Source organism: Halyomorpha halys, unplaced genomic scaffold (genome assembly GCF_000696795.3).
Source record: "Halyomorpha halys isolate HHAL.00 unplaced genomic scaffold, Hhal_1.1 Scaffold1636.1, whole genome shotgun sequence".
Taxonomy (NCBI): Eukaryota; Metazoa; Arthropoda; class Insecta; order Hemiptera; family Pentatomidae; genus Halyomorpha; species Halyomorpha halys.
The window spans coordinates 104,869-120,657 of NW_027106826.1; the positions used below are offsets into that span (position 1 = coordinate 104,869).

General features: G+C 37.7%; 1 protein-coding gene across 1 annotated transcript in view; it reads right to left on the minus strand.

The window, feature by feature from the left end:
* LOC106690276 (uncharacterized) overlaps window positions 1-15,410 on the minus strand; it is a 66,309-nt gene extending 50,899 nt beyond the window's left edge. Inside the window, exons 1-3 of the mRNA XM_067045127.1 lie at window positions 15,360-15,410; window positions 15,022-15,154; window positions 8,702-8,985 (exon numbers count right to left, since the gene is read on the minus strand). Of these exons, the coding sequence (XP_066901228.1) occupies window positions 8,702-8,985; window positions 15,022-15,154; window positions 15,360-15,410 (468 nt within the window). The remainder of the gene's footprint in view (window positions 1-8,701; window positions 8,986-15,021; window positions 15,155-15,359) is intronic.
* Window positions 15,411-15,789: the final 379 nt, after the last annotated feature.

Genomic DNA, 15,789 nt, shown 5'->3' on the forward strand with positions numbered 1-15,789 from the left:
CATGACACTTTGTCATCTTCCGGTATTTCGTTATCCTTGTACATATATATATATTTTTTTAACATCTTCCAAAAACCATTTGTCGTCACCCTCTCACATGCTTTCTTCCTCTAAATATTTTGTACTTTTTATCTCTTATCCTCTCGTAACGTTTCCTCTTAAAAAACACTTAGTCATTCTTGCAACGGCTTTTTTAATCCGGAGTTTGACCGTTATTGGCGCAGTATACCATTAGGCGTTTGATTTTCAAGTTAACAGGTTCGTTTTATTTTTTTTTCCTTTCTTTATTTTACCACCCCTTCTTTTGGGTATAATGGTATATAAATAATTTTAGATAGAGATAAAAAAAAAATAAATAAAAGGACTAAATACTCGCCGCAGTACCAGACTATACCACCTGTCCAGACATCTGCAGCACCATACATCCTCATCGGACGTCATTCCTCCTTCAACATCTTCTAGCATCCATTATTCTTCTATTCATTCTTCTTGTACTACTCAGACATCTCTTAATATTTCCACTCTTGTTATGCCTAATTCGTCATTCTCATTTTTCAAAACTTCTTATCCTCATCTCTAATCCCATATATCTCCCTTTGTTCTCTCCATAGACACCTGGCCCATAATTTAGAACAACGTATTTTTTTTACTCAAATGTCGCTCAAACTCCCTTTTTTCTAAATCCATCAATAATTCCCTCAACCATATTTCTGTATCCAAACATCTTAATTCCAAGTTATTATCTGTTTCTTTTAAATTCCAAAAATCTCTCCTTAACTTAAAAATTCGTGACATTATTGAAAAAATTGACCACCTCAACCATAAAATTTCATCTCTGACCCATATCCTTAAAACCAGTATGAGCGACACAATAACTTTTGCAATTCTATCTCCACCATTTTTACAACTACCCGTTTACAGAAAAAACTACTTCTCTTCTCAAAATCCAATAACATTTATAACATATCGCTAGCTTCTAAAATGTATCCTAAAGGCGACGACAAATGGATCCACAACATTTCATTAACCGATATTCCAGCCAACGTTCGTAATATTTTTAGCTTAGGTCCAAATTTTTCTAGCCCCAACACTTCATTAAAGATCATCCCAGAACTTATAACCGATCTAGAATATATTCACAATGACAAGAAAGAGTTATCTCGTACTTCTATTTCCAACATTATTTCCAATTATCTCCTACATCCTCCGATACTTGTAATTTTTCTTCTCACTTTTTTAAAGACATTTCTTTTTCAAAATCTCATCACATCATTATCACTTGAGCAGACAAAGGCAAATGACTGTCCAGACAACAATGACAAAATGGAATTACTTTTATCTGACCGATCTACATATGCACCTACTTCTCCTGTACTACTATAATATCACATTAGATTGGTGAAGTAAAAGGTTATCAAATATAAGGGTTTTAGAGGAGTAAAGGGTTGGTACATGACGCACGTTAGAGGGAACTGAGTTCCAGTGACATGCAGCTCGGGTAAAAACTGATTTATAAAACCCAGCAGTTCGGTGATGTGGAAGGTAGATGTCAGATAAACCAGAGTTGGTAGTACGGGATTGTATTTAGAATTTAACTTGCAGGTTTTATAGGATATAGGATGGGCGCTGAGTACTAATTACTTAGAATAAAGAAAGCTAGGAAATACTGGCATCGGAGTATGGATAAAGTCACTTCAGCTCGGCGTAATACTGGGCTATGTGCGTATTTCTTGTGATTCCGAAAATAAATGTGTACTACGCAATTCATAAAACACTTGAGCGTAGATTCGAGATTACCCAAGAGTCCACCATATACCAGGCAGTCATAGTCAAATAGGGGAAAACAAGTGAGAAAATTAAGAGTTGACGGGTTTTAAGATGGAAGGAGGTAACGGATTCTACTGTATTGCTTCTACCCTGAAGGCTTTATAGTTCAATGGAAAATTTGGGTGATGTTTCCAGGATAATGTTTGATTAAAAGTGACTCTTGACTGACGTATGGGTTGAGATAGGAGAATTATTTTGAATAAGGTTAAGGATTATTAGGAATAACAACATACTGGGAACGCCCGGTAAGGAAGAATTGAAACCATTGAAGAGCGCTAAATGACAAAGAGAGGTCGTAAAGTTTAAAAAAGAGGATGTTGTGGTCGACGAAATCAAAGGCTTTAGAAAAATCGAGGTGAATGAGGTTAGTGAGCTTCAGTTGTTTTATGGCTGTGTAAAGGTCTTGAGAGATTTTAATAAGAACAGACTGAGTTGAATAGCCTGGCCGGAAACCAGACTGAAGGTGGTTCAAAAGCTTATTTTACTCAAGAAACTGGGATAACTGGAATTGAACTATATGTTCTGAAGGTTTGGATAGGTTTAATTAATACCTGAATTAGGATTAATACCTAAATTACTTCCTTATCCATGTTGTTAGTATGTGTCATTGCTGATGATAATGTGACTAAACTAAATTATGATATCAAAAAACATTTTTACCTCCACAAAACAATGTAAAAAACTCTAACTCATCTCCAAGTTAAAACATATTCATGAACCATCACTTTCCATCAAAATTTACCCTAAAGACCTGGAAATCTGGGTACACAATATATCCTTCACGACTATACCTCCCAACGTTGTTATCATTATTTGTCTGATCTTTAATATATATGTATATATATTTATATATTTATAGAGACAACCAGTTTGTCAGCGCTGAGGAAGTAAAAAACTATTCAATATCCAAATTCGCAATATGATATGCAACTCCAGCGTCTTCCATTACAACTCTCCTCTCTTTCCCTCTTATTTTTGAAAGACCTATCCCATGCTAGATCCTTTCAGAGCTGAAAAAGGAAGTATGACTGTCATCTTAGTGTTGGGGTGAGGGACGTTTCTTAAATAAAAAACCTACCTCTTCCCCAAAGAAAAAATTGTTCGCTGGTTCGGTGATAGGAAAAAAAAACGGAGGACCTGAAATGTATCATAAGACACAAAAATTAATAAAGAAAAAATAGAGAATAAAAAAAACATTCCAAACTGAGATACAAATTTTAATTAAATTAAAATAAAAAGAAATAAAATAAAAAACTGTTACTGATTTGTTGTTACAAAAGAATAATTAGTGTAAAGTAAAAAGAAAGAAAATATTTTGATATATATGTAAACAAAAATCAATTCTCTTTATGCAATAATTAAATAATAAGTAACTTAAAAGCAAACAAAATATGAGGCTCAATGAAAGAGAAAAAAAGTCACTCACAGTAGATGGTCGGGGGGTCGATATGAGCATATCGATGGTATTTCTCTTCTGCAACATCCGCCGTCATCCAGATGTTGATGATTGGGTGGGTGAGGGTCCTGAATTGAACCCCAAATAGTTGCCTCAAAGTGGTGAGCCGGTGGGTATCTGGATCTATCTCAGCCTCTAGACTCTAGGACTCCAGGAAGCGGACTGTCGACTGTAGACTCCCTTATCAGTTTATATACAGGCCTTAATCCCATTGCAGTTCGCAATATTGTTGAACGTGCCGAGCCGCAGCGATGTATTTGTATTATACACGCATCACAACAAACTTCCTTATTCTATTTACGTGATGAGTTCTAATTTAATTTTAATTACAAAAAATAAAGACTAAATGTTTATTTAAAAGAAGAAATTAACTTATGATTAACAAAAAATTAAAACACCAATTGGAAGTAAATAAAAAAAATTAACTTGTAGTTAAAAGAAATAGGTAAAACAGAATATAATGAAAAAATTACTCAACTCCTATCTGCTCAATCCAACTGCCTTCCTTCCACCCTTGATCTACCCGGTTACGTATGAACAGATTTAATGAACATATACAAACCATATTGAAAACAACTTATAGTTACAAACTTATTTCTTACAAGTAAGTTTCCTCCTAAATTGTACGGATTACCCAAAATCCACTAACCTCGCAGCTCCCTTCGACCCATTATATCCAATATTAATCCTCCATTCTCTAAACTTAGTCATTCCACTTCCCATGTCTTAAATTCTCCAGCCATTACAATCCTTATGATATTAATAACTCTTTAGATCTCTAAGAACAATTTATATCACTCCAAATCCCTACTGACTTCATTCTTGGTTCCTTTGATGCTGAAAGCCTCATCACTAACATCCGTATCGATGAAGCACACTAAATTTTAGAAAAAATGGACTACTATTTAATCACATACTGCTTGTTAAGCCACCTCAATTCGACATAGTCTCCTTGTTGGAAAGCTTAACTAAAAAAAAATAAACACTGGCTCGGACAAAACATTTATTCGTAAATTAACTTAAAAGACATAAATTATACATAAATTAAATTGAAAACAAAGAAACCTTTTAATAACAAAAAAAATACTCCCTATGAGAACAAATTACAAAAAAAAATGGCTAATTACAACTGATGAACTCCGATGGGTCGGGGTCTTGCAGTTCGTACCGAAAAGGTCGGGGACGACGTTCTGTTCTTAACGTAGGTGGGCCCACACAGCAAACCGCTCCGAAGATCTCATCCAGAAAGGTCAGGTAACAAGTACAGCGACTGGGCGACTGTAAGTTGGCTACTCGACTGGGCGAGTGTACATGGGCGACGATGTCGACGGGGCGACTGATCTATGGCCACAAACGCAGAAAAGGTCTGGTTTCGACCTGTAATAACGACTAAAACACTTCATAAATGTCCAATCTATAACACTATAAACGCAGACAGGGCTGCTGAGGACGCTATCAGGGCCACTAATTAGTCGCAACTGCTCTAACAAACTAAGATGGTCGGTCCGTAGCTAGGTGACGCAACAATGATCACCCCTAGCAACTGTCTCTATTACTCATTATTAGAAAAATTCTTCACACATTCTTCTTTTCAAACAACTAAATCTAAATAAAACAATACAAATAAAAATAAATGTAACTAAATTAAATACTAATAAAACTATATAACTAAAACTATAAAACTAAATACTAAAAATACTATTTAAAATTATTTACAGCGTAATTATATTATGGCGTTAACACTGCTGTTGTGATATGTGTTAACCTACACACATATCCAGAATTGATCGAACTTTGTTCCAGGTCCGGATATCTCGCTTTTCGGGGAATGATTTTCCTTCAAATTTCTGGGCTGCCCAATGAAAATTCTCTCACCCCTGATAACATAGTACTCAATGAAGTTCTTGATTTTACCATCGCTTTATTCCCCAACATTATATTTGTCAATAAATATGTAGACATTTTTTTTATTCTAAATTTTAAATAAATCCCTATTATGCTTTCTTCTTTTAACTTTTACCAAATTTGCCTTCACAAAACTAAAAGTACTATCTTATCTCCTTTTACGCCTACATAACCTTCTCCAAACCTTTAGAATCACCTCCCGCTCCCTTGCTTTATAGATCTTACTCATATATCCCCTTTCTCACTGATAACATACAGAAGTTCTTACAACCAACCTTGACTATATCTTGGACTCAATTTTCAAAACTATGTTTCAAACAGGGATTTTGAAAAAAAAAAAAACTCCACTAATTTTAATTTAGATGGATTTAGAATCGTTTAACGATTGTAACCATTGAACTGGTTTCTGATCCGCATAAATAATAAGTTTTCTGCCGAAAAGATAAAGTCGAAAGTATTTAATTGCCCAAACTATAGCCAAACAGTTTACGTTCCATTATTGACACTTTGGATTCGGTCTCATTTAGTGTATGCTTGTAAACCTGAGCGGAAGATCTAGTTTATTATGACTTTACCTTCTTTTTTTAAATTGATAGACGATCCTGAAGGTATATATTATAAATTATTATATCATCAAGATACTCGACACAGTTTGTGGAATGCCCATAAGCATATCATTTACAACTCTCATTAAAGTTGGAGGACTATTTAATAAATAGTACGCTCCATTAATTTAACTGAAAGAAGATAAAAAATGTTCATACTCTTTAAAACATATTTTAACTTACATTGATAGAATTGGAATATACGTTTTCGCAATGGTTTTTAATTGCTATAAATTATTTTTATTTGTCACTTAATAGAAAATTAATTTCCATTTGAAAATTATCAAATGTTAGCCGAATCGAAAATTATAAAAGTCAATACTGAAACACTAATTTATTTCATTTGCAAACAGAAAAATATATATAAATAAAGTGTCATTTAATGTTAATAGAGACATTAATTAATGTTCCGTTTTAAGCCTAAATATCGCAAATAATTGTTATTGCCTTTCCGAGAGGACAAAATAATTCAGTGTAAACTATACCAATAATACTAATTATAAAAATATTAATCAAATCAGCAAATTGAAAAAAAAGAAATATTAAACCTTTTTTTTTATTAAATTTATTTATTGATATTTACAACTGTAAATAAAATACTTAAAGTAGATTTAAGGAAATCATTATGGTGCAAGCATGCAGAGAAACTACCCAATGGTTGCACTATAAAAACATTTTTGCAATTTAAGGTCTCGAGGCCATCTTCTTTTCAGACGCCTCGGAGGATTGTCCGGACTAAAAGAGGAAGCTAGATTAGAAACTAATGGGTTTGAGTCGTTAGGGAGTTTATAATGGAAGGATTGATATCTGGTTCGGGCTTATATATTTAAATTAGATTTAAAGAATAGAGAGAAACAGGCAAGGTTGTGCTACCCAAATGCATTGGGTTGCATCACACGTAGTGTACTTACAGCTAGTTAAACAATTAGTTTTTGAAACTTTCATAAATATATATTTTATATATATTATTGTTATATGTATACGCAAAAAGATTCAAATCCAATGAAAACATTCTAATACTGTAACTAATTTGCCAAAATTAAAATATATAAGAAATAATCTACTTAAATTCAAACACTAATCAATAGCCTTCAATAGTAATTGAATTTAAATTGAAATATACATACGAAAAGTTGAATAAACACTTAATAGATAACCAAGAGGCTTTTTCAAACATTCGCCATAGTTGACGATCTAACGGCGACTGACAGTAGCTATAATAGAAAAAGGTAATGAAATCATTTGATGAGTCCACAGGAAAAATGATTTTAGTCCACATTTCAGAAAATTAATTTCCAGCACCCTAATTGTTTCCTTTAAAACATTTTCCCAATCCTACTGTTAGTCAGTAAAGTTACAAGAAAAAAATTATAACCATCACATAATGAAATTTCAGAAGGTAACTTACCCTAAAATGTTATCTTTTGTGTAAACTTTACTCCTCGTTAAATAAAAACTGAACCCCTTCGACTTCTAAAATGAAGAAGAATGAGCAGCCAGGTCTGTGTCTCCAGCTTATTTATTTACCAACAGCCATGATTGCAATTCTTCAGCATCGTCAAGGTCATAGATATCGGTTATGTTAACTAAGTTAGTAATTTTTTATCAAATATACCATCACGACACACTGGGTGGAAATAACTTGAACTCAACATTAACAATGAGTGCTTTTTATGTTTAGCGAATCTGCCACATTAATACCAATTGATGTGTAAGGTAAATGTTCATGTAAAAATCATCAATAGTGCCAATGGAGTAAAAAAAATAAATAAAAAAGGACTAAAAGCATTGGAATATAAGCTATTTTATTAAGTTATAGTTCACTGGAGTGGAACTAAAAATAATAGGAGAGAGAGGAGTGAGAAATGAAACGCTTGAAGTACTCTCAAAGACAGATCTATTTGCGGAGCCTGTCCGTCTAAATATATAAAATCGGTCAGCTTTTCTCCTCGATCAGCTGATATAGACCAGTCAGCTGACAGTCCGTAATCCAAACCCCCCACCAGTTTACGAACAATCCTCGTAAACTCAAAGGAAAAGGATATATGCAAATACAATTATAATACAATAACAATAAATAGGAAAGATACAAATACAATTAAAATACAAAACCAATAAAAAAATACAAATGCAATAAAACTAAATAAATAGGATTCAAAATAAAAGCAACCTGTGCAAAACAAATTAGCCAAAAAAAAAAATACAATTTCACATGAATCACTAATATTTACACTCACATTTTCTTATTAAGTTCGTAAAATGAAAAAAATAAAAACTTTACAATATTGCCTTTCGGAAGGGAGATGAGTACAATCCCGTTCATCTTGATAACGCTGTTGCAGGAAGCTTTAATTGTTCTAGGTAAACGCTTTTTCGGTTCTTTTAAGCTTTCTATGGTGACGATATAGTGTTTTCAATCTATTGTGTTCCACGTAAGCGAATACGCCAGAAGATCACTTAGTGGTGCTTCAGCAGTGGGCGGTTCCTCTTGGTTCGCTTGAGGTGGGTGTCTGTCGTATTTCGCAGTCAGGCATACGTCACAAATATCTGTGGTTTTTTGAATTTCGCGCTTCACACCCCACCAGAAGTATCGACGACGCAACGCATGTAGCGTTTCGTTCAGCCATCTATGGTTGGTCTTTCCCTGGTGATATACGAAAGTCATCTCCTTTTGAGGTTCCTAGTCTCTGAGAGTTTCTGTCATCATCGAACAGCGTATAAACAATCGTTCCGTCCGCCAAAGACGTCGAATTTAGTCCCACAGCACTGCATTTCCTACGTATAGATGATGGGTGTGTCTGGCCTTCGATGCATCCTTTTGTACTCTGCAGATTTGGTTCTCCCTCAAACTGGCCTGGGACCATATAGTCACAACATTATTGCTGCCCCCACAAAACTACTTTCATACTCCATCTTCAGCAAAAACATTGTCTTTACCAGACTGGTATGTGATGTCCATATTATACTGGTTGAGAATCTCCTTCCGACTGGTGATGCGAACGGATGACCGTTTCCATATTCCTACCCACTTCCGGAAATGGTCCTTTGCCCACACGATTCCCAGAAGTCCTCGTTCTAAGGCACTGTATCTAGCTTCCAATTCGGTGAGGGGCTGACAGACATAGGCTACAGGACGCTCTCCCTGTTCAGTTTCCTGTTCCAACACGGCTCCTAGAGCATACTCATTTTCATCTGTTAAATAGTTTAACAGGTACCGAGTGTAAACTGTTTCTCGAAGTCGGGGAATGCAAGAACTGGTTTCTGTTGATGCTGCTCAATGCATTTCCGGATGTTATGTGTTTGTAATCGTAGGATCCCCTTCACGTCTATTGGTACCTCAATCTTTTTTAGAGCCAACACCTTCTGGACGTCTGGTCTCACACCTTGCCGGACGGTGGTATGACCCAAAAAATTGATCTACTCTTGCCCTAGTGCTGACTATTTACGGTAAAACCTGAGGCCGAACTCTCTCATTCTCTGGAACACGCTCTACAAGTGTTTCACATGGTTGGCTATGAGCCCCTAATTTCAGATGCGTTTTCAGACCAAATGGCATTCTGTTGAATTCTTAGTGGCGTCTTTCAAAAGTAAATGTACCGCCTAATTTATCAAGAATATCTATAGGGTATTTTTTATCGACCGTATTCTCATTGAGTTTACGATAATCGATTACTACCTTGTACTCCTCATAATTTTCGCCCGAGTCGCCTCTTCTTGCGTACTGTCCACAATGGTCTGTTATAAGACGAAGTGCTGTCCACAATTATCTCTTGCTTCCGTAAACTTTTTATTTGTTCCCTAATGTCTTTTCGAAGTGCCTGGAGGGATTGCCTCTAGTACATCACTCTATCTTGCTTCAATGTGATTTCGTACACCGTTCTTCCTGTAGCTCTCCTTCTTTGAAAAAGTGTGAGCACACTCCTCGAAACAATCCTCGTCTTCTAGCAGTTTCTCAAAGTCATTCTCTTTTCTTGCTGATCGTTTTCTCGTCAAGAGTTCCTTCTTCATTTTCTTTCTCCGATGTATCGGACAATTCCGTGGCTTTACTCGCGGATCCATTCATCCTTCGCGAGATTTTCCTCCTCCGTAACCTCTGTGCGTTTATTTCCATGGGTTCAGAATGATTCTGCTCTCTCCGTCGGTACATATAGGGACACTGTCGGACTATATGTCCCTCTGCCCCACATTCATAACATCTCAAAACACTTGCGGTCCTCCAGCTGAGCATTGAATCTGGGTCTCGCTTGGGACGCTCTATTATCCTGGTTACTAATTCTCTCTCTCCAACCATCTCTGCTTCTCCAAGGATTAGACATATTTCTCGGCCTTTGATATTCTATCCGGGTCCACCCCGGCTCTTCTACTTCCATTTAAGCCTTCACCTCTCTAGCGCTTGTCTCTGGAAGATCTTAAGAACATTCCTCAAACGCGCGGTCTCTCGGCATTCCCTCCTTCTTCCCCAGTTATTTTGCCACCTGAAAAAGAACCATCTTCAGTACCATGGATAGGAATTGCACCCGACCCTGTACCTGGATGTTTTCCATCATTTCGCGAGAGATGACGAGAGAGAACGATCAGCAAGAAAAGAGATGGACTTGGAGAAGAACCGGAGAAACCGCTAGAAGGCGAGGAGAGTTTTGAGGAGTGTGCCCACACTTTTTCAAAGAAGGAGAAGAAGCTACAGGAAGAACGGTGTACAAAATCACATTGAAGGAGGATAGGGTAACGTACATGAAGAAGTGGCGATACCGCCAGGCACTTCGACAACACATTAGGGAAGAAATAGAAATTTTACGGAAGCAAGGGATAATTATGAACAGCACTTCGTCCTATAACAGCCCATTGTGGGCAGTACGCAAGAAGAGTGACTCGGGCGAAAATTGAAAAAACACAATCATCTGTCGAGAGGCCCTTGAGAGATTGAGTGATCGAGAAAAGGATCTACAGGTCAGAGTATGTAATTGTTAGTTGATCACTCTGGGTGGGTCCTGCATCATTGAAGGGAAAACAGAAATGCAATTGAGTAACTGAGGGACTAAGGGAGAGAAGGTAACAATCCATGTAATGGGAAAAATCCCCCGAGACTACCAGATAATCATTGGATGCGATCTTTTGGAAAAGTTGGGAGCAAAGATAAGAAATAGTGGAGGTCAGGGGGATATTAGAATTGGAGGGAAGAGGTACAGCTGTCAGAAACTCGTGGATAACGGTAAAGCGAGAGTTGGCGTGATTAACCAGAGGGGGAATTGGAAAGAGGTAATATTGAACAAATATAATGATATATTTAAGGGGAAGTACTAGGAGCTACAGGAAGAACGGGTAACGAAATCGCATTGATGCAGATTAGGGTGACGTATGTAAAGGAGAAGTGTTCCTCCAGGCACTTCGAAAACACATTAGGGAAGAAATAGAAAGTTTATGGAAACAAGGTATAATTGTGGACATCATAACGCCCTACAACAGCCCATTGTGTGCAGTACGCAAGATCAGTGCCTAGGGCGAAAATTGTGAATAGTACTGAGTAATAATCGATTATCGTAAACTCAATGAGAATACTGTCGATGAAAAATATCCTATAGATAATCTTGATAGATTAGGCGGTTTGAATATTTTTAGCACATTGGATCTAAAGCCAGGGCTTTGGTGTCCTGATACCAACAAATTAAAATGAACTCCAGGGATTAGCACAAAACTGCATTTACTTTTGAATGAGGCCACTACGAATTCAACAGAATGCCATTTGGTCTGAAAAACGCATTTGTAACATTCCATAGACTTATAGACGAATTCTTGCGGGGATTGGACGAAGCAGTTTGTCAGGTGAATATGGAGGACCTAATAGTATTCAGCAAAGTAGATCTAATGTTCAGCAAATCAGAGAGTGACCTTGTGAAACACTTATGGAGCGTGTTCCAGAGAATGAAGGAGTTCTGCCTCAATCTTTGAGCAGATTAATTTTATGGGGCATTAAATTAGTACCGGATCATTGTTCAGAGTATCTAGTGCCCCTCAATGATTTGTTAAAGAAAGGAAGCAACATAGCAGTGCTTTAAATGCGAAAATTAGGGGCTGTTAACGCCATATATATGTATATGTATATTAATTAAAATGTAAATCTTTTTTTTTTGTTTTCTTTTAATCAGCTGTTAATAAATTTAACACATGACAAGTATGTTTTTGTTTTAAAAATAAAAGAAGAATGTGTGAAGAATTTTTCTAATAATGAGTAATAGAGACAGTTGCTAGGGGTGACCATTGTTGCGTCACCTAGCTACGGACCGACCATCTTGTTTGTTAGAGCAGTAGCGACTAATTAGTGGCCCTGATAGCGTCCTCAGCAGCCCTGTCTGCGTTTATAGTGTTATAGATTGGACATTTGTGGAGTGTTTTAGTCGACTAATTAGTGGCCATAGATCAGTCGCCCCGTCGACATCGTCGCCCATGTACACTCGCCCAGTCGAGTAGCCAACTTACAGTCGCCCAGTCGCTGTACTTGTTACCTGACCTTTCTGGATGAGATCTTCGGAGCGGTTTGCTGTGTGGGCCCACCTACGTCAAGAACAGAACGTCGTCCCCGACCTTTTCGGCACGAACTACAAGGACCCCGACCCATCGGAGTTCATCAGTTGTAATTAGCCATTTTTTTTTGTAATTTGTTCTCATAGGGAGTATTTTTTTTGTTATTAAAAGGTTTCTTTGTTTTCAATTTAATTTATGTATAATTTATGTCTTTTAAGTTAATTTACGAATAAATGTTTTGTCCGAGCCAGTGTTTATTTTTTTTAGTTAAGCTTTCCAACAAGGAGACTATGTCGATTTGAGGTGGCTTAACAGGGGCTCATAGCCAAATAGTGCCCAAATATGTACCGAGGAAGAGACTTGGGCCGGGCCTAACCAATGGAGATCAATGCCAAACAGATTCTAGTGCCCCTCAATAATTTGTTAAAGAAAGGAAGCAACATAGTAGTGCTTTAAATGCGAAAATTAGGGGCTCATAGCCAAATATGTACCAAGGAAGAGACTTGGGCCGGGCCGAACCAATGGAGATCAATGCCAAACAGATACGGAGAAGTAATCGTAGGTTGAGCAGATCTTCAGATCTACGCAAGCATCAGAGACCGAAGAAGCCACAAAACCGAGGTAGTCAAAAGGACAAGGTTGAAACAAGAGGATGAAAACGAGGGAAAAGATGTGAATGTAGGTGCAGAACGGGATAGAGGAAGACGCGAGACACCTGAAGGGGATGTCGGCTGAGGGGCTACTACATACTGTTGAATTATAACGTGAGGGAGAAGAGTGGTGGTCTGCGTGTAATAGAAATAGCAGGAGTGAGGTGCCTGGTGGACACCGGCAGTTCCAACACCATCATGTGCCGAGAAGCCCTAGAAAAGCTGTGTAGCGGAGAAAGGACACACCAGATTCAGGAATGTCAGTGTAAATTAAGCAACCTGGGTGGCTCTTGGTTGCTTGAGAGGTGGCGATATGGTTGATACGGTGGGGATTAAGTAGGAAAAACTTTCCAGCAAATATCGTAGAAAGTATTCCTAGGGAATAAAACGTGACAGTGCTGACCTGCTGGGGAAAGTGGGAGCTTGTGTTATGATTATCAATGGAAAATGGAGAATCAAGTTGGAAGGTAAAATGTACAAATGTCATTTTCAGCAAAAGAACACGGGCTCTCGGGTTGGGGCAATCAATCAGGACGAGGACTGAAGACGAAACCTAAGGAGAGAATAGGAAGATATCTGTTTAAAGAAGGGGACATGCTCAAGATGACCTTGACGTGAAAGAAAGGAGATACCTGCAGGCGCTACGTCACCACATCCGGGAAGAGCGGCGGGAAGTTTAAAAGGCTGAGCGAAGGGTAGAGACGGTGTTCAGCACATAGGAAATTAAAAAGCACCCTAAGGATCGATATAATACAGCATTCACATTCGAGAGGGACCATTACGAAAAGGATGTCGTTATGTATCAAAAATGCTCCCATAACCATCTACTGCCCAATGGACAAGTTTTTAAGTGTTATTGACGAATCTGTATGCCAGATCTCCTTGTGTTCTGTTGGAACCAAGAGGAGGACGAACAACATTTACACAGCATATTATATAGCAGGAAATTTGGACTCAAACTATCGAGAGAAAAATCATTGTTGGGGAAGGCACAAATACATTTTTTTGGGACACACGATTTCCAGGGAAAGAATTAAGGAGCTACCCGACGCGGATAAAACAGCAGCTATACGGAAGATGGCAGTGCATACGGATGTGATGGGCGTTCGGAGGTTGCTGTGAACTTTAAATTATTTCCGGATATTTGTACTGGAAATGGTGGAGTACCTCGTCCCACTCAATCACCTTCTCAAGTAAGGCAGAAAGATAGTCATAACCCTGATTTTGGAGGACAATATCAGGCAGTGCATGGAGAAGCTGCAGTAGGAGCCGGTACTTGCGTTCCCGGACTTCACTTTCACCGGCAATTCAATATCACTAAAGAAGCGAATGAGAACGCACTGGGAGCAGTTTTGGTGATCACCAAGTGGCGTTCGACAATAAGCGACTGACAGAGACAGAAACCAGATACAATGCGTGGGAATACTGTGGGCTGTTCACCACTTTAGACCCTATGTGTTTGGCAGGAGGTTTATTTTACGCACTGACGGCAGGCAAGTTAATGGAGTCTTCGGCTAGGATTACGCGTTGAAATGAGCTCCTCGGACAGTATAATAAGGAAATAATATATAAACCAGGAAAAAAAATGTAGTAGCTGATTGGTTGTCAGGAGCAATACGTGTAAATGCAATAGAGGAGGAGACCGGGGAACCGCTTAGGTAATTCCTGAATGGTCACCGAGAGAGGAAGAAGAACAGAATGTGTCGGAGAAAGACGATAGGGAAAATTTTTCGTCTGACGGTAGCTCGGAGTAAGGAAGACCAAAAGACATGGAGAAACTGGAAGATGTAATAAACGACAAGAGAAGGTAGATTGTACGGACCAGAACCACTGGATTAGTCAAAGTTCAGTTAAACAATTTTGGTAGAAGCAATATCACGACGATTTGGTCACAGCTGGGTGAGGGATGACCAAATTTGTAAGACGTTACGAGTTTCAATTAAGAATAAGAAGTTGACTGAGGGGTAATTTCGGCTATTTTGTCTGCCTGATTACAATTTTTTTTTTGCATCCGGCAGTTTTCCCAATCATACTGTTCGAAGAATTTTTTTGGACATGCCATCACCAGCCAAGGCCTGCATTTTACGGAGCAATTGACTAGGCTTGAGATCCCCTAAGTCTAAACCTGTCAAAAGTCTTCTAATTTGTTGGTTATCGAACTCCTTAAAACATCTGGAGAAATCGATCCTTAGCTAAAAAATATTTGTTGTTGTCCGAACTTTTAATAATATCCCATATATTTTTCATGTATTTAGCTTCTAGCTGAGAGACTAGATAATTGAACTTAGTGTCTTTTTTAATAATACCTACTAAATTGAATTGTACTTCTATTTGATAAAACTATAATTCAGGTTTATCAGCCCAGAAGGGGGGTATTTTAATTTTAACTTTATTTACCTCAGGCTGGTCGTCAAGATTATCTTGTTTATCTTCTTTAGGCGGCACCATTCTGTGTATCACTTATTTGGTAAAACTAGTAATCACTTATTTCACTCACATTAACTCTCATACTTAAACAGTACACATGGTCTTATTAACTTACTAGACTGTTGCAAAGAGCTCGTAATAGCTGACTTGATTGTCAGTGCTGATTTGAATTAGCAATAATCGATACCTGTCCTACAAGAGAATGCGATAGTGTCAGGATTTAAACTGAAATGAATGACCTTGACGTGATATGGCTACTTAACACACTGGGACACCCAAAGCGTACAGCAAGTATAGAGCATGTTGAGTGATCATCTTCGCCAATATCAGATCGACGAGAAATCGGAACTGGATGTAGCAATACCTAAGGTGACTATGGCATATAATCATTCGCTACATA